Source organism: Sinohyriopsis cumingii, chromosome 7, assembly GCF_028554795.1.
Source record: "Sinohyriopsis cumingii isolate HCF-2022 chromosome 7, ASM2855479v2, whole genome shotgun sequence".
In the NCBI taxonomy this organism is placed as follows: Eukaryota; Metazoa; Mollusca; class Bivalvia; order Unionida; family Unionidae; genus Sinohyriopsis; species Sinohyriopsis cumingii.
Genome location: NC_142967.1, coordinates 83,892,741 through 83,912,832, shown reverse-complemented (window position 1 = coordinate 83,912,832; position 20,092 = coordinate 83,892,741). Strand labels below are relative to the sequence as shown.

The 20,092-nt window shown below is 34.1% G+C and overlaps 1 protein-coding gene across 1 annotated transcript in view; it reads right to left on the bottom strand.

Annotated features, from left to right (window-relative positions):
- The window catches only part of LOC149795651 (WD repeat-containing protein 91-like), a 101,416-nt gene that overhangs the window by 60,022 nt on the left and 21,302 nt on the right, over positions 1-20,092 (bottom strand). The window contains exons 5-7 of the mRNA XM_089965475.1: positions 14,174-14,301; positions 10,976-11,342; positions 6,980-7,111 (exon numbers count right to left, since the gene is read on the bottom strand). Of these exons, the coding sequence (XP_089821601.1) occupies positions 6,980-7,111; positions 10,976-11,342; positions 14,174-14,301 (627 nt within the window). The remainder of the gene's footprint in view (positions 1-6,979; positions 7,112-10,975; positions 11,343-14,173; positions 14,302-20,092) is intronic.

Here is a 20,092-nt window from a genome sequence, read left to right as displayed (position 1 = left end):
TACATATCTCCACAGTCTCAGGTTTGATCTCCAGTTCCACTACATTCAAGAGGGTGTATAACATTTTGTGATGGCTCATACATATACAGCTCTCCCCCACTATAACTTGGTAGCTGGGGTCCATAACTGCCAACCACATTATGTGCCAAAAATGAAGAAAAAAAACTTGTGAATATACTTGTGTTCTGGGGCGGAGGTGTAAACAAAACACCAGTCAAATATATAGCAATACTGTTAGTTTATGTAATAACAAAAATTTCACTGCATGGCATTTATACATTTAATCGTGTCGATAATATTTTGAAAAGTAAATGAAAATATAATACAAAACTTCAGATTGCTTTCTTTCAACTCATATTGTTGTACATATGAGATCAGATTGTGAGTAATTTTAAAAACAATGATGTGAACACCACATTTTAATAAATATACTAGCCAGTTATAATTTATACAGCTGCATCAAGTTTAAAGCGATTTAAATATTGAAAAAACATCATCACTTTCTTAAAAAAAGATTAAGTTTAAGTTGCACTTGAGGCCAATGCAGCCTGATGTTAAAAGCTTCATTCTTTTTTAATTTGGAGCTCACCATCTCATATTTATCACTTCTACACCTATTTTTCACTTTTATACCAATTTATCACTTCTACACATATTAATCACTTCTACACCTATTTATTACTTCTACACACTTATTTATCACTTCTACACATATTTATCACTTATACACCTATTTATCACTTCTACACATATTTATCACTTATACACTTATTTTTCACTTCTACACATATTTATCACTTCTACACCTATTTATCACTTTGACACCTATTTATCACTTCTACACCTATTTATCACTTCTATGCATATTTATCACTTCTACACATATTAATCACTTCTACACCTATTTATTACTTCTACACAGTTATTTATCACTTCTACACCTATTTATCACTTCTACACCTATTTATCACTTCTACGCATATTTATCACTTCTACACATATTAATCACTTCTACACCTATTTATTACTTCTACACACTTATTTATCACTTCTACACATATTTATCACTTCTACACCTATTTATCACTTTGACACCTATTTATCACTTCTACACCTATTTATCACTTCTACGCATATTTATCACTTCTACACACCTATTTATCACTTTTACACATATATTTATCACTTTTACACATATTTATTATTTCTACACATACTTATCACTTCTACACACCTATTTATCACTTCTGCACATATTTATCACTTCTACACATATCTTGAAATAAAATAAATGAACATCTGTAACAAGTGCACTAATTAATGTCAGAGTACTGTTAAGTCATTTTTTATCAATAAAATACCTTGTTTTCAGTTCATAATATCAGTTACATACATGTACAATGATTCAGCAATTTCAAACATGGAATAACAGAAAAAACCCAGACAAAATGACAAACTTACATACATGAATGTAACCCATTTAAAATCCAATGATATTCAAAACATAAACATTTGTTCACAAAAAGTACTCTTCCAAAGAGTTTAAACACTATTCACTCACATGTGCATTCCTACTAGAAGTATTTCATGATTTTATATTCGACTGTTCTTTATTTTGCTTCATTTTAGGAAAGTCTATCATATTTCTCAGATGCACAATTTTCAAGGGCTAAGTGTCCCAGCTTTCTAGCCACAATAGTCCTTTCTCAAATGCAAATATGGCTTCAGAAACATCATGGGGTATTTCAAAAGGTCATCCTGGTCACTATCAATTAACATCACGGGGTATTTCAAGAGGTCCTCCTGGTCACTATCAATAAACATCATGGGGTATTTCAAAAGGTCCTCCTGGTCACTATCAATAAACACCATGGGGTATTTCAAGAGGTCCTCCTGGTCACTATCAATAAACAGCATGGGGTATTTCAAAAGGTCCTCCTGGTCACTATCAATAAACATCATGGGGTATTTCAAGAGGTCCTCCTGGTCACTATCAATAAACATCATGGGGTATTTCAAGAGGTCCTCCTGGTCACTATCAATAAACATCATGGGGTATTTCAAAAGGTCCTCCTGGTCACTATCAATAAACATCATGGGGTATTTCAAGAGGTCCTCCTGGTCACTATCAATAAACATCATGGGGTATTTCAAGAGGACCTCCTGGTCACTATCAATAAACATCATGGGGTATTTCAAGAGGTCCTCCTGGTCACTATCAATAAACATCATGGGGTATTTCAAAAGGTCCTCCTGGTCACTATCAATAAACATCATGGGGTATTTCAAGAGGTCCTCCTGGTCACTATCAATAACCATCATGGGGTATTTCAAAAGGTCCTCCTGGTCACTATCAATAAACATCATGGGGTATTTCAAAAGGTCCTCCTGGTCATTATCAATAAACAGCATGGGATATTTCAAGAGGTCCTCCTGGTCACTATCAATAAACATCATGGGGTATTTCAAAAGGTCCTCCTGGTCATTATCAATAAACAGCATGGGGTATTTCAAAACGTCCTCTTGGTCACTATCAATAAACATCATGGGATATTTCAAGAGGTCCTCCTGGTCACTATCAATAAACATCATGGGGTATTTCAAAAGGTCCTCCTGGTCACTATCAATAAACAGCATGGGGTATTTCAAGAGGTCCTCCTGGTCACTATCAATAAACATCATGGAGTATTTCAAAAGGTCCTCCTGGTCACTATCAATAAACAGCATGGGGTATTTCAAGAGGTCCTCCTGGTCACTATCAATAAACATCATGGGGTATTTCAAAAGGTCCTCCTGGTCACTATCAATAAACAGCATGGGGTATTTCAAAAGGTCCTCTTGGTCACTATCAATAAACATCATTGGGTATTTCAAGAGGTCCTCCTGGTCACTATCAATAAACAGCATGGGGTATTTCAAAAGGTCCTCCTGGTCACTATCAATAAACAGCATGGGGTATTTCAAAAGGTCCTCCTGGTCACTATCAATAAACAGTATGGGGTATTTCAAAAGGTCCTCCTGGTCACTATCAATAAACATCATGGGGTATCTGAAGAGGTCCTCTTGGTCACTATCAATAAACATCATGGGGTATTTCAAGAGGTCCTCCTGGTCACTATCAATAAACAGCATGGGGTATTTCAAAAGGTCCTCTTGGTCACTATCAATAAACATCATTGGGTATTTCAAGAGGTCCTCCTGGTCACTATCAATAAACAGCATGGGGTATTTCAAAAGGTCCTCTTGGTCACTATCAATAAACATCATGGGGTATTTCAAAAGGTCCTCCTGGTCACTATCAATAAACAGCATGGGGTATTTCAAAAGGTCCTCTTGGTCACTATCAATAAACAGCATGGGGTATTTCAAAAGGTCCTCCTGGTCACTATCAATAAACATCATGGGGTATCTGAAGAGGTCCTCCTGGTCACTATCAATAAACATCATGGGGTATCTGAAGAGGTCCTCTTGGTCACTATCAATAAACATCATGGGGTATTTCAAGAGGTCCTCCTGGTCACTATCAATAAACAGCATGGGGTATTTCAAAAGGTCCTCCTGGTCACTATCAATAAACATCATGGGGTATTTCAAAAGGTCCTCCTGGTCACTATCAATAAACAGCATGGGGTATTTCAAAAGGTCCTCTTGGTCACTATCAATAAACATCATGGGGTATTTCAAAAGGTCCTCCTGGTCACTATCAATAAACAGCATGGGGTATTTCAAAAGGTCCTCTTGGTCACTATCAATAAACAGCATGGGGTATTTCAAAAGGTCCTCCTGGTCACTATCAATAAACATCATGGGGTATCTGAAGAGGTCCTCCTGGTCACTATCAATAAACATCATGGGGTATTTCAAAAGGTCCTCCTGGTCACTATCAATAAACAGCATGGGGTATTTCAAGAGGTCCTCCTGGTCACTATCAATAAACATCATGGGATATTTCAAGAGGTCCTCCTGGTCACTATCAATAAACAGCATGGGGTATTTCAAAAGGTCCTCCTGGTCACTATCAATAAACATCATGGAATATTTCAAGAGGTCCTCCTGGTCACTATCATTAAACATCATGGGGTATTTCAAGAGGTCCTCCTGGTCACTATCAATAAACAGCATGGGGTATTTCAAAAGGTCCTCCTGGTCATTATCAATAAACAGCATGGGATATTTCAAGAGGTCCTCCTGGTCACTATCAATAAACATCATGGGGTATTTCAAGAGGTCCTCCTGGTCATTATCAATAAACAGCATGGGGTATTTCAAAAGGTCCTCCTGGTCACTATCAATAAACAGCATGGGGTATTTCAAAAGGTCCTCTTGGTCACTGTCAATAAACATCATGGGGTATTTCAAGAGGTCCTCCTGGTCACTATCAATAAACAGCATGGGGTATTTCAAAAGGTCCTCCTGGTCACTATCAATAAACATCATGGGGTATTTCAAGAGGTCCTCCTGGTCACTATCAATAAACATCATGGGGTATTTCAAGAGGTCCTCCTGGTCACTATCAATAAACAGCATGGGGTATTTCAAAAGGTCCTCCTGGTCATTATCAATAAACATCATGGGGTATTTCAAGAGGTCCTCCTGGTCACTTTCAATAAACAGCATGGGGTATTTCAAGAGGTCCTCCTGGTCACTATCAATAAACATCATGGGGTATTTCAAAAGGTCCTCCTGGTCATTATCAATAAACAGCATGGGGTATTTCAAAAGGTCCTCCTGGTCATTATCAATAAACAGCATGGGGTATTTCAAAAGGTCCTCCTGGTCACTATCAATAAACAGCATGGGGTATTTCAAAAGGTCCTCCTGGTCATTATCAATAAACAGCATGGGGTATTTCAAAAGGTCCTCCTGGTCATTATCAATAAACAGCATGGGGTATTTCAAAAGGTCCTCCTGGTCACTATCAATAAACAGCATGGGGTATTTCAAAAGGTCCTCCTGGTCACTATCAATAAACATCATGGGGTATTTCAAGAGGTCCTCCTGGTCACTATCAATAAACATCATGGGGTATTTCAAGAGGTCCTCCTGGTCACTATCAATAAACAGCATGGGGTATTTCAAGAGGTCCTCCTGGTCACTATCAATAAATCCTGCTTCCTGTTGATCAGGATCTAAGTTTTCTCTTTTGGTTCCTGGTAAGAACTGGACATTTGTCAGCATCAGTCTTACATTCTGGTGCCTGGTAAGAACTGGACATTTGTCAGCATCAGTCTTACATTCTAGTGCCTGGTAAGAACTGGACATTTGTCAGCATCAGTCTTACATTCTGGTGCCTGGCAAGAACTGGACATTTGTCAGCATCAGTCTTACATTTTGGTGCCTGGTAAGAACTGGACATTTGTCAGCATCAGTCTTACATTCAACAGTTGGGCAGTTGTCACCAGTTTTGATCCAGTGCTGAATGTCGAAAAATGAGTTCAAATGTCCCCTAAGCACAGCCTAAGCCTCTTCAACGTCCTGTGAATGCCTTAAATCACAATCCTATTGACAAAACAAGCCTTCCTTTTCCCAGACATTTCCATTACGAGAGTAAATGTCTTAATTTAGTCATAAATACTGAAAATACTGAATTCACTTGTAAATCTGATGTCACCAGAAAGTAATACTTTAATTGCTTAAATGGACCTTATTTGTAGTTACATTATGCAAATGAATATCTATCACTCCTGGGCTGCATTGCAACAGATTACAGAAAGTGGCAACAAGTGCAAAAAGACATACTGTCTCTAATTCTTTCTGTGAACTGTTGCATTCAGGTATCAATAAACAGTGGTTGACAATAAGAATGTCTTCTGAATAATAAGCGAGCTGTGTTCACAGATATTATGTCACTGATCAGCTGGGGCAGCTTTAGAGCTAAAGGCAAATTCAACAGTCATGCGTACATTAAGCCAAATACAATAGTTCATATGGACCAATTACAACTATGGCTTGCTTATTAGAGACATTGGTAATTTTAGGTGTGCTTTTTAGGAATACAGTATCCTGAATACATTAGTGGTTAATTATAGTTAACCGAGACTGTAAAAAGACATTCTGGTATGTCCAAATCAAGTACAGTAGTTTTAATGTAAAGTTTTCAGTTGACAGATCTTGAATTTTTTTTTTCATTAAAAATTTAAATAATTTGTATAATTCTGATTATAGGGTCCATAGTATTACCATGTTATATTCAGAATTGCATTATAGCAAAGCACTTATAAGAGGGGAGATCTGTAAAAAACTACACAAAAAAAAAAAGAGTTAAATATGGTGCAGAGATATGTCAAAGTTGCCAGGCTGAGATATATTCATCTGCCATAGCAATCAAGTTCTTTCCAACAGCTTGGAAAAAAATACAAATCTGGTTATGTATTAATTACATTATCACACTTTTATGATTTCCAAATGGTTTTAATTCTACGGGGTGAATGGAATTAAAAACAAATTTCATATTTATTCTTAAGTTTGATTCAGTGTATCTAACAATATATATGTATGGACTTCAGCAAAGCAGTTTAACTGTTCAGGTGCATGATATGTAAATATAAACTGAACATTCATATTGAATGCTGTTTCAACTATTTAAGATTAAATGGGTATGTATGGACAGCAAAAATTGATGGATAGAGAGAGGGAGGGATAGATGAATGCATAGTTGTACTAATGATTTAATTAGATTCTCTGGAGTACCTTAAACAGTGACATTAGAAAAACCCAGAATGATAATTACATGTAAAACCCAGAATGAAAATTACATGTAAAACCCAGAATGATAATTACATGTAAAACCCAGAATGATAATTACATGTAAAACCCAGAATGACAATTACATGTAAAACCCAGAATGATAATTACATGTAAAACCCAGAATGATAATTACATGTAAAACCCTGAATGACAATTACATGTAAAACCCAGAAAGATAATTACATGTAAAACCCAGAATGATAATTACATGTAAAACAGAAATGCAGTATACCCGAGATTTGTTTATTCTGCTGGAAGATGACGAGTCCTCGACGTGCTCTTGTACTTCTGTCATGGTACACACTTTGGAATACTCAACTGACAGAGATCTAGTGGTAGTGCTGGGTCCTGTCTCTGACCCCTTCTATATAAAATCATAAAAAGCATGGCTATATATGCTGCATTTATTTAATTTGTATTGTGTTATTGACCTTTACATATAATTGAGAGTAGGCGTTTGGGGCTACCTGACTAATGTCTTTTCTTGGTAAACAACATATTACAAAGTTAATTTTTGTCTATGATTGTAGATAATTTAAGATAATTATCACTTGCAGGTAAAAATGTTGATTTGGACTTGAGTTCAGGACATTGGTTTTGCCCTTGGGAATTCCTGGTGTACCTGATGTTTGCCATGTTTTTTTAAATTAAAATTTAACTGAAAGACCTGTTCATGTTTACAATTTAGAATATTCTGGAAATTAACTTTTGACCCTCATCCTGGTCCTCTTATTGTTTCATAGATTTTTATATTAAGGTTACTTACATCATAATTATTTATTCCTATCTTAACATCTGAAATGGAATCAGTCTTTTAGTTGGGCTCAATTTAATTTGAAAGGATTTATTTATTTAAATTATTCACTGGAATTATTAAGTGCTCATTAATACTTTTGGACTAAATCATTATTTTTAGGATTATTGTGAATTTATTTATAGACATTTTGGATTATATCACTGTGCTACATCAACACTCAGCACATCAACAATATTCAAGGCTATTGGTACATCAGCACATACAAGATTGGAATTTATTCGAAACTGTACTTTTGAACATGTGATAGAACTTATAGGACTATTTGAGGTTTAATCGACAAAACTGAATGTTCTTTTTAATTTTTCACTTTGTATTCTAGGAAAATAAATTAATGGTTGAATTTTTCAAAACTTGTTGATTTTTGTTCTTTTCTGTTACTTAAGATGAGAGTTGTAACTCATATTAAAGAAAGCAGACAATGATACATTATGCTTCAGTGTCTTCCTTAAAATCAAGGAGTTTCTTGATCTGATTCTCAGTATTGAAATTCTAGGCAAAAACCCAGTTACATTAGCATATATGTTAATAATTTGTTTTAGTTCCTATAAGGATCATTAAAATATACAGCTTGAGACAAACAAAAGTGGTTTATTTCTCATAACTGCATCAGGCAAGAATAAACATTCTGTGAATATGAAGTGAATTATAAAGAATAAACATTCTGTGAATATGAAGTGAATTATAAAGAATAAACATTCTGTGAATATGAAGTGAATTATAAAGAATAAACATTCTGTGAATATGAAGTGAATTATAAAGTATTCACAAGATATTCTAGCATCTTGTAACAAAGACAGATGAAAAGAAATTATGATTCCAACTACCTCATTTCTAGAGACTATTTACACTAATCACACAGTCAGGTAACTGAAGTGATCAGCACTGAGACTGTTTAAGTGTAAGAATGAAAACTGCCGTGTATTGTGGCCTTCAGTTTTGTATGCAATGGGTTCATTCAGGATAAATGTTCCTAAAACATATGTACAAAGGTTGATTCAAAAGTACATAGACTTTGCCAAGACTCCGCATTTGTTGATACAAAATTGTTGTACTTTATAATTCATTATCAAAACATATGTACAAAGGTTGATTCAAAAGTACATGGACTTTGCCAAGACTCCGCATTTGTTGATACAAAACTGTTGTACTTTATAATTCATTATCAAACAAAATCGACAAAATTTCATGAAAATATTTTGATTAGAGTTTGAAATATAAAAATTTCTGTTATGGCAAATAAGGTTACATTGTGAAGCCAAAGAAAACATGATAATTCAATAAATATTTATCAATGTTACTACTTTATGAAAAATCCTAACAGAATCATGTAATTTTATTATCAAATGAATCACCTTGTCATTACATTGCAAAATAACATAATTTTGCTTTGTTGGCTAGTGTTTTAAATACATATGCAGTTCAACATACAGAAACGTACAAGTACAAATACATGTTTGAAGGAAGAGCGTTACAACAAACCATCATTCAATTTTGTGTCAAGAATGGCATATTGCTCCTTGAAAGAATGAAATTATTCAGAATGGTGTCATGAAAGACGATCTTTAAAGTCTGCTTGTATATAAAGGCAATTTCATGAAGGATGGTTATCAATTTATGAAAAAAATGGAAGATGCAATCCTGCCAAACAAGGCAGTCAATATTTCTACATAAGCTTGGCCAGTTTTCAGGTTTTCAGTCAGGTGTTACAAAATATAATGTACTGCTAATGTGAATCTGGAAAGCATGCATTTAAAAGTCCAGAAGTGTGATTCAAGACTGATGTGCCAACGGTAAACATCGTGTTCAACTCATAAGTTTGTAAGGTTTACTTTAACCTAAATTAACTACAGTACAGTTTCACAAACTGCAGTTCCAAACCCTAAGGAGCTCAATCGCTTCTTGATATCTCACAACTTGACTCAATCCTTTACCAAAAAAAGGTGTGGCAATGGCAATCATCTTTCCAGACATGTGATGTACTCAAATCAACACATGGTGTCCACTAAATGTAAATGTTACATTTCCTGCTTGTTTCCTCAAGAATCTTAATATTCCATTTTATTCTTCTGTACTATTAAAAAAATTTAAGGTGTGACCTGACCCTTTTGTCCTGACTGCTTTCTTGTTTAATAATCATTTAATAATCTAGGAAAACCAATAGCTTGGTCATGCAGATGTTTTACATTACAAAATATGTGCAGTTAATAGCATCTGAGGTACTCTGATAATGTTAGTCTGGTTAGTAAGGGTGATGATGTACTGAATTGACCAATAAAATGTCACTTTAGTGACAACAAAGGAAACTCTACAAATCACAATATTAATGATGAACTAAGTGTAACACATGTAAAGAATCCACATGGAGGAACTGCAAAAAAGTATAGTTAATACAGGGTGGCTGCCTTGGCAATAAAAAAACAGTGAAATGCTGGCGAGAGTGACAGAATCTAGTTCCTAAGAATATTGTGAAAGAATGGACAAACCATCTGGCCAGCATTATCTTAATGGATGAGACATTATGATCCCGAGAGAAATCAAGAGTGAATTCAGAACAAAATATGATTCCCACCTCCAAGACTGATCAGAAAACTTATTCTTCATAGTCATATATATCAACAGGAATGTGCTGAACCCTACCATGCACAAAGACAGTAAGAATGGTGGATATTAGTCAAGGGTATATTTAGTTATTTACACAAGTTTTATTTATTTATTTTGGAAATTGTTTGACTCCTGGTTTATTTATTCTTCCTACATTATTGATTTCTTTTTAAATCACTACATTATATTTAAACCTTTACTCTTTTTCTTTCAATATCTTTTAAGGTTATCAGAAAGTAAAAGTGAATGTGTTGGGGAAGAAATAGGCAAGATATGCAACTTCCCAACTATACAGATACAAGTTGGACTGGAGATCTTACTTCACATGCCATATTATCCTGTGATTTTGCCCATATCCCCACTAAAGCGGGAAAAAGATGTCTGGGTATTTTACATGAAATATAGGTGGCTACCAACAAGATTTTATCCACATTGGACATTAGCTAAATTATGTGATGCATACCAGGAATGGATACATAGATTTGAGAAATATTTGGTGGCACTACTTAGAAAGAAAAAAAATGAATTAGAGCTAACATGACCTTTCATTACAAGTCACTGACTCTTGATGCTGCACTCTGGACACTTAGTCCAGTCCACTTTTTACCATAATTAAAACAGATTTTCAGTATGAACTTGACATCATAATTTAAAGAAATTCCAGTTATGTTTAAATATTTTGAGTATCAGGTAAATTTTCAAATATGTTAGGTGGCTTATGTTGTTTTTGATACAACCACTGTCACTGAACTTTTTGATCAACCCTCATATCATCTAACCTTAATAACAACAGACATGAGGACTTTATACCTTTTCAGGTTCCTTCCCTCGTAAAGTTTCTGAGGTAATTCCTAGTAGCTCTTTCCTCTGCATTCCAAACTCCTGATTCTTTTTTAACTTCTGATTAGTCAGTGACGATTCAGGGACTGGTGTCAAAGTCTTGCATGCTGTCATTGAGGATGCCACTGCTGCTGTCTCACTTGGTTGTGACTGACTCAGTACTGGTCTTGTTTTTTTTATCGTCTTCATAGAAATTTTATTGGTTTTTGGTTTAGAGATTGGACTGGAGCTTGGTTTAGCAGGCTCCTCCTTCTTCTTTGTGATGTTTGACCCAATCACACCAGGGAAGGGAAACCTTCGAGGAGATCTGGGTTTCTTTTCTGGAAGAGCTGTATCCCTGTATAAATGAAAAGATGAAAGAGCCATACTTAGGCTGTAGCTTTAATTTACTTTTGCATCCCATGAGAATTCTTTGAAGTCCTTTAGGTAGCATGGTGTTCTATAATTGCAGTGCACTATTTCAACTGTACTGGCTGAAGTACAGAGCCACGTTATTCAAATAATGATCAAAGAGACTTCTGGATAAACTTATTTAAAAAATATAGTAAACTGCCATTAGTAATAAGCTTTTTATATGAAAATTTAACACAATATTTTAAAACTGGGACCTTGTCTGTGTTCAGCCATGGCTCACCTTGGAAGCCCTATGGTATAATATCATTGAATACAGAGCCCTGTGGTATAATAATATCATTGAATACAGAGCCCTGTGGTATAATATCATTGAATACAGAGCCCTGTGGTATAATATCATTGAATATAGTGGCATTTTACACAATGTGCATTTTGTTTGTCTTTTATTTGTTCCATCTGAATTCCATTCATGATTTCCTTTCACTTGTCAACTGTTTTTCATTTACAGTCTCAGAATGCATTCAGATTTTGTGTTTACTGCTTTCATTCATCATTTCTGTCGAGTTTTAATCATCTCTAATGAAATGGAAATGCATTTGCCAATGTTGACTTTCTGTTTTCAAGACTGTTTAATCATCATATAAAACCATGATGTAATGAATAGCAAATACATAAAATGTACAAAACAGCATTAAATTTATGATAAAATGTAACCACAATTAAAAGAAAAAAATAGTTATAGAATATTTGTCAACAAATTGGATTTATTTCATTTCATTCAAATAAAGATTGTAAAGACACAACCACTGGTGATGATGTCATCACATCAATTGTGGTTGTTGTTCATACCTGCCTCAAAAAGAATAATGCCATGGCTGGAAAGAGTGAAATATTGTAAAGAATCTGATCCTACATTATCTCAAGATAGAGCTGATCCTGGAATACTGTGTAACACTTTATTTTTGTGGGTTTGCATGAAAAACAAGTACTCGTGGGTACCTAATTTGTTTGATCTGTCATCTTAAACAAAAAAAATGCCTATGCCTCTGTAAAAGATTATACTGACATTCATTTCCACACATTTATCAGCAAAAATCCATGAATCTACAGAAATTAAGTTCATCAATTAAGTTACTAACTGCTAACACCTGGCATAAATGTAAGGGTCTTAAAGACTGCTGATGTCTTTTTCCACACATGTCTGAGCTACCATATTTAATACCACCATTGTATCTTAAGTAATTAGGTTATCATGTATTTTTAATTTTTAAAGACAGCAGTCAAAATACAATGTTCTCAACAATTCTGGCATATGAACAAAACCAATGACTGTTTTTTCAAAACAATATTTGTCATATATATAAGCAGTTCTGCCAAAAGTGAATTTCACCTCAAAAGTTAAAACACAATGGCACTGACACAGTGGTCAGTGACACAGTGGTTAAAGAGTGGAAAACTTGAAGCAAAATCTCCTACTATTGTGTGCCTTCCTGATTATTTGGAATGCTCTGACTGGAAAGAAACTTTATCTGCAAACCACAAATGATGCTACTGAAACTCTCCAAGACTTCCCGTAAGACAACCACATAAGAGCTAAACTGCAAGATATGAAAATGGAATCTCCAAAGCAGCAAGGAAGTTCAGTGCTGAGCTTGGGAAGAAAAGGTCAGCAAAACAACAGTCTGCAGTATTCAGCATCAATATATTAAATTCAAGACAGATGGTACAGCTGACAAGACAAGCTTGCTGAAATTGACCCATGGGAACCCCTTGTTACTGGATGACCTTGAACTTAATGGAAAATGGGATTTTACCAATGTGTATGCCTGCTGCATGTACAGGTGAAGTTGCAACCCCTAGATTTAACTAACAACTTTTACAAGGTGGAACTGAAATCATGTACAGGTAAGATGCAACCCCTAGATTTAACTAACAACTTTTACAAGGTGGAACTGAAATCATGATTTCACGAGTGCTATTGAACAGTGGAGATGCACACTGAAATCCAGTCTCAGTTGACCTAACAACGTCTATCTTTAAGCCAATTTATGCTAATAGGCTTATCAGCACACATGTGAAACAATCACTTCAAAAAGACCGGACCGAAATGGACTTTGTGAAAGTGGGACTAATCTGATGACTGTTTATTTAGCAGTTAGTTGATACATGCAAAAATGTATTTATAAATGGAAATTATATGTGCTTTGGGAAATAAAAAGTCATTACAATCTTTCACATGTTTTCATGTTTATGAAATTTTGCATTCAAATTAAACTGTAATCAATTGGTTTCAGTGTTCATCCATGTACTTATCCAACTTATCTCATATTCTCAGCACTCTCGGTAACTGTGGCATTAAAATAAAGAAAAAAAGATGACGCCTTTCAACTGCAAATGATGAAGAGGTGGGGGTAGGAGGTTGTGTGAATGTAAGCATGGCGGATATTTCATTGCAACTTTAAATTCATGGTCTAGTTCACCCATAAAAACCAGAATTTAAAGTGTCTCACAGTATCATGTGAAAAGGCTTTTGGCTGTGGAAATTAAGTGATAGGCTGCAAAATAAACATTTTTCAAACCCATTAATGAAATGCATTTGCCTTTTGTTGTTTTCATTTAGTACTCATTGCTCGGAAATTTGAGCTACCTGTCATCTCCAAAATGCATGTCATTTTGTTTTAACTGAATTATTCATGCCATTTGATTTTGTTCTGCATTGCATTTAATTCATTCTGCATTCTGCTTTTGTTTCACTGGTAAAATTACTCATTCTGGGTTTGTAGTTAGCATTACTCTATGCATGTGAATACTCACTCTCCTAGGGCTGAGAAGTCATATGCAAGTACAGAGACATTTGAAACTCTTTCAAGACTGGTTGTGGTCTGCTTCATTTCAAGGGCTGAATCTTGCTCCTGTTTCTGACTACTGCCAGCTGATCGCAGCTAAAATAGAACATGTCCTCTCATTATATTTTAGTAATCACAAAACATACATCTGTAACTGGCTGTTCCTTCTTAATCTGAGACAGTATAAATCATTACATGCACAGTGTGACCCACCTACAGCATGCTCTGTTACAACACGAATTCAGATATAACACGGTTGTCGCATGGCTTCCCTAATTTTATATACATGTAGTTTTCTTGTACACAAAATTATTTTTTCTTTCTTAAAAGTATGAAAAGTAACAAGTAAGAAGTTCATTATCATTTCTGGGGAAGAAATCATTATATAAATTCTAACATAAGATGATCGTGGCCTGGCTCCTGCAATTTTATATACATGTATTTTTCTTGTACTCGAAAAAAAAGGTTTTTCTTCTTAAAAGTACAAAAATAACATGTAAAAAGTTTATTCAGGGAACATGCTGGGCTTCGCCCCCCAACATTATTGACTGTTTAAACTTGTATATACAACTTTGGGTTTGGAGTGAAGAAATTCAGAGGTACATGTATTATGAAAGGAAGCCACAAACTTGATATAAAATGCACTGGAATTTATCTATTGTTATATTCTCCTTATAAAAAGCTTATTAACTTTCTTACTTAAATATAGATTGCTGTCAAAGTGTTTGTTTCATTGCTGTGTAAGATTTTTTCTCAATTTATCAAACATAGTGATTTAAATTATTTCCTTTGAAATTAAATTTAAAGCTGACCACAGTTGTAATGTTTTCTGTTGCTAGGTTCTTCCCTGTCTATTTATTGCTTAGTGTATGACATGGGTCCACATTATTATACCAAAAATAAAGTATTTGCAATGATCCAGTCAGAGCAATTGTTAAATAGATAAATAACGGTGGTAATGCATTTACCCATTTGTCCAATACTAACAAAATTGTGTGCTCCTTAAGTATCTAATTAGACAGGTATCAGAGAAGAATCAATGGGATTATATGACACATTGTAATAACTCAAGTTAGACTAACCAGTGCATACTGCTGACTCGGCAAATATTTCTGTATGTTTTCTTCTACAGGCAATTAATGCATAAATTAAAATTATGTTCATGGAAAACATTCCATATAACCAACAATTACATACACATAGCTTGCCTCTACAAAGTGTTTTGCAACTTCCAGTCACTGCAAACATTAATTAAATGGAGATAATACATTCATACTAGAAAAATAGGTTCCTGTGACTGAGCATGCATAAAAAACAAAAAAAAAGAAAAGAGAAACATTTTTAAAAAAATATTTCCACAATGGCTATGGTGCCATGATGGAAGTCAGATAAGCATCACTTCAATACATGTAGTTATATACTGCACAGTATTAACTAGAAATCATATCAAGTTGTTATTTCTTGTTTTATTTAAAGTGAAAACCCCATTTCAATATGACCATATGTTCTGGAAAAGTAGCTAGGGTAGGTCTGACAGGCACCATTTTCACTTAGGACCATATAGACATCACAAGAACAAAACTCAATGTCAATACAACCATCTGTTTGGATGGAGTAGAGATAACAAGATTTTCAAGATGGTCACCATGGCAGCCAAATTTAAAGGTCACTGTCTATACTCTAACATTTTTCTTTTTACATCCGATTTATATTGCATGATTAAAAGTAGTTATACTCACACAAAAGAATAAAAAATTATCAAGTGTAAGGAAGAAACAATAATTTAATTGCTCGAAATAGAAGTATACAGCGCTGTTACTTCCCATTAGCTACGATTTCCTACCTACAGAGGATGCCAACCAGACATGACATGCATTTATCCCTACAACAAGAAGTACATGTTTCTTGTTGTCGAAAAATAAAATGCTATAAACTATGGATAGGGAACATTTTGATGAAACTATTTAAAACTAAGTTACTGTTCAGCCTTATTTCGATGTGCATGCATGACGCACTAGATTGCATCACTTTCAAATCTGTTCCATTGTTTCAATTTATTTTCAAAATTCCCGTTAATACAGTTAAAAAGGAATCAATGCTAGCTTCCCTATGTTGGCCGACTTGGTAAAAAAGAAGAAATTGGCACACTTAAAAGAATCCAAAGGAACCAAAGTCGGTTTCCTTATGTCAGCCAACTTCATTAAAAAAAAACTGGCACACTTAAATCAGTTTCCAGGATTGGCTTGCTTTGTAATAAAATAACCTTTGTATTTGATATCTTGTTGGTAAGTAAGGAGTTTATTGCTCGCTTCCAGTTGTGTTTAATCATTACCCAGGCCTCTATTTCTTTGCCATATGTAATCATAATTGATACAAACTGACATTGATGTCAGCAGGGTAAATAGTATACACATCAATAAATTGCTTCAATAATACTTTTTTGACCTAATCAAGTAAAACGATTATCATCTGCACTCACAGTGGATCTATTTTAAAATAATGATTTTTATTTGTGAGATACCATCATATTGTTAACCTGGATCCAATAAAATCTTGGTCATTTTGCACGTTATAATGTATCATGCGTGAATGGCAGGTGCCTTCAAGCAATTGGGTGATATTCCCATCTCTTTTGTGATTTTGTTACCTGACATAAGCAATACACACTACAGTAAGGATGCATATGTCAGTAGACATCCACTACATATAAAGAGTTTGTGGATACATTTTTTCTTTAATAAATTTTGCATGATGAAAAAAGAAGGAGTAAATGATAACAATGCAAGGTTATTTTATTTCTTTCATTTTATTATTTTTTAAAATTTATTTCTTTTATTTTCTTTTATTTTCAAATAAGTGTTTTGTTATCTGTTTTACTGTACATTTATCTATTTTATGGTACTGTGCAGTGGGGGGGGCACAAATTCAACACAAAATTATTTTGTTTTTTAAGTCTTGGGACATGTACCTTAATGAAATAATGCTTCACCATAAGTTCTGGGACAGAAAAAAAATATATAATTTTAATGTGTCCTGATATATATATATATATATATATATATAATTATATGACTGATTCTACAGACTTGTACACCTATAAATGATAAACGTCCCAGAGTAATACATCATATTACTTTTCTTAAACCCTTTTGAGTTCATACTGGTAATAATAATATTAAATAAAGAGTTTGATCAAAGTCTACACTCTGCACGTTCAAAAAATATTATGATTATTTTAAACATTACTATTTTACATCTGCAGTAACATTACTGTACTGTATTCTTTATTGGATATATTTTACTTACGCTCTTTCTATCCCCCTTCTGATATGCACCAAAAAGCTTTCTACAAGATTTAGAAGGTCGAAACTTCTCCTCAGGTGAATAAAGTGCAAGTACTGAGTACCAGTCATGCTTAGACCCAACTTTAATTAAAAAAATGGATTTAGTCTATGTCATCTCTCTTTGATGCAAACTAATTGGTTCAACAGATACTTTTGTTAATAAATTCAAGTGACTGAATTTTTATGACTGGAAATACTGGCATTTTCCCAAAATGTACCAGCCACAAGTCTGGATGCTAGAAAAAAAAATGTTTTGGCAACATCTGCCACTTACACCACATTCCATCTGCCATGAATGTCACATCCCTTTGTTTCAAATTTCAAATTTTGTAAAATTACTTCGTGTGATTTTTCTTAAGTTCTTTAAGGTTTTCTAAACATTTTAAATTCTAGTGACAGTGGTCACATTTGATGGTGGAGTGGCACCATTTGTATAAATTTGAAAGCCTTATGTGTAAGGATGCTCTCTGTCCAACGTTCTCAAAATTTGTTTAGTGGTTTCTAAGAAAATCTTTTTAAAGGATTTTTGATTTGTAGTAATGTTGTCCATATTTGGCACTCAAGGAATTGAGGTCCAGTAAAATAAATTCAATTCTAACTGCATCCCTGTATGTACCTTAATTGGCTAAATTAGAACTCACAAACATGCAATCAGTGTGATAAACATAAATAAACTAGCTAACCTCTATCTTGAATGGTCAGTTCTGTTTAATTACAAGTCACTGTTCTTTCACATGCTTTATGCTGAGGCTGAGTTTGAACTAATTTTTTGAAGTGTGCATCAGAACAGTTTAGTGGTTTGGTCTGGCTAAGAGACCTTCAAGAGTTTTGCCACAAAGATAATTCTGAGATCAGACATCTAGTTTTTGTCTATCCTGTTAAGTTTTAATTAGGACATTTACTGTAGTTAACACTGCCTTATTAAAAAAATGTGTGGCATTCAGGGTTCAACACCATTTTTCAGCACATGATAGGCTATGCATGGTGACCACTATATTTGGTGGAGGAAGAACCTGAGAAGACCCCGGGAAGAACCACTGACCCACAGGAAGCTACTGGCAAGATTTCCCACATACCCATGTTGGTGGAGTCGAGAATCAAATTTACACATATTGAACTGAGATGTGTGAGTTAACTGTAAAGGTAAGTGCCTTAGTACACTCTGTCTCCCAGGACCCTCCATACTAGAAAAGCATACAATCAAAAGATGCCAATTACCTCAAAATTTAATGTAATTTACATGCAAAAGTAGTGCTAATAATTTTATTTTCTGCATATTTATATCAGCAAATCACTTGGATTTCTCCAACAAAGTACTGTATGTCTTAGCAAGCAAAATAACTCCTGTGAATAAAATTATTAAAAATTAATAATTTGTAAAAAAATTGGTTTAAACCAGCAAGTTCTTACATTCAGTATGTTAAAACATACCTAATATTTAATATGCATACAGCCTTTAAAATGTGTGAGTACATGACCAAACTGCTCTGCTTACAGACTTATCTTTCATAAATGATTAATTAGCAGATTAAAACAAAATTGCTGTTAACAATGTATTATATTCCAGCTCCAAGTTTAATACATGTCGGTACTGTAGATAACTGAAATTTAAGTGACCATAACTTTTGATCTTTTAAAATGCTTCCTCCTTACCCTAACCACAAGCCATATATATTATAAAGTTTGGTCCAGATCTGCAAAACTAATGTTTTTTGAGCAGAAAACATTATCATTCTTTCAGTCTGAGACTTTGAGCTCTGACTTTTCATTCCAAAATTAATAGGGGTTCTTCCTTACCCCAAAAGCAAGACATATACATACAGATATGAAAATGATAAATTTAAAAAATTTCCTTTAGTGTCTGTAAATTCTCATGTACATACCCCCACCCCCAGAAATTTCTTCAATATTGGTCAAAGTCTTTCATAAAATATTGGTCAAAGCCTTTCATAAAATACTGGTCAAAGCCTTTCATAAAATATTGGTCAACGCCTTTCATAAATTATTGGTCAAAGCCTTTCATAAATTATTGGTCAAAGCCTTTCATAAAATACTGGTCAAAGCCTTTCATAAAATATTGGTCAACGCCTTTCATAAATTATTGGTCAAAGCCTTTCATAAATTATTGGTCAAAGCCTTTCATAAAATACTGCTCAAAGCCTTTCATAAAATATTGGTCAAAGTCTTTCATAAAATATTGGTCAAAGCCTTTCATAAAATACTGGTCAAAGCCTTTCATAAAATATTGGTCAACGCCTTTCATAAATTACTGGTCAAAGCCTTTCATAAATTACTGGTCAAAGCCTTTCATAAAATACTGGTCAAAAATATTGGTCAAAGCCTTTCATAAAATACTGGTCAAAACAATTCATAGATTATTGGTCAAAGCCTTTCATAAATTATTGGTCAAAGCCTTTCATAAATTACTGGTCAAAGCCTTTCATAAAATATTGGTCAAAGCCTTTCATAAAATACTGGTCAAAGCCTTTCATAAAATACTGGTCAAAGTCTTTCATAAAATATTGGTCAAAGCCTTTCATAAA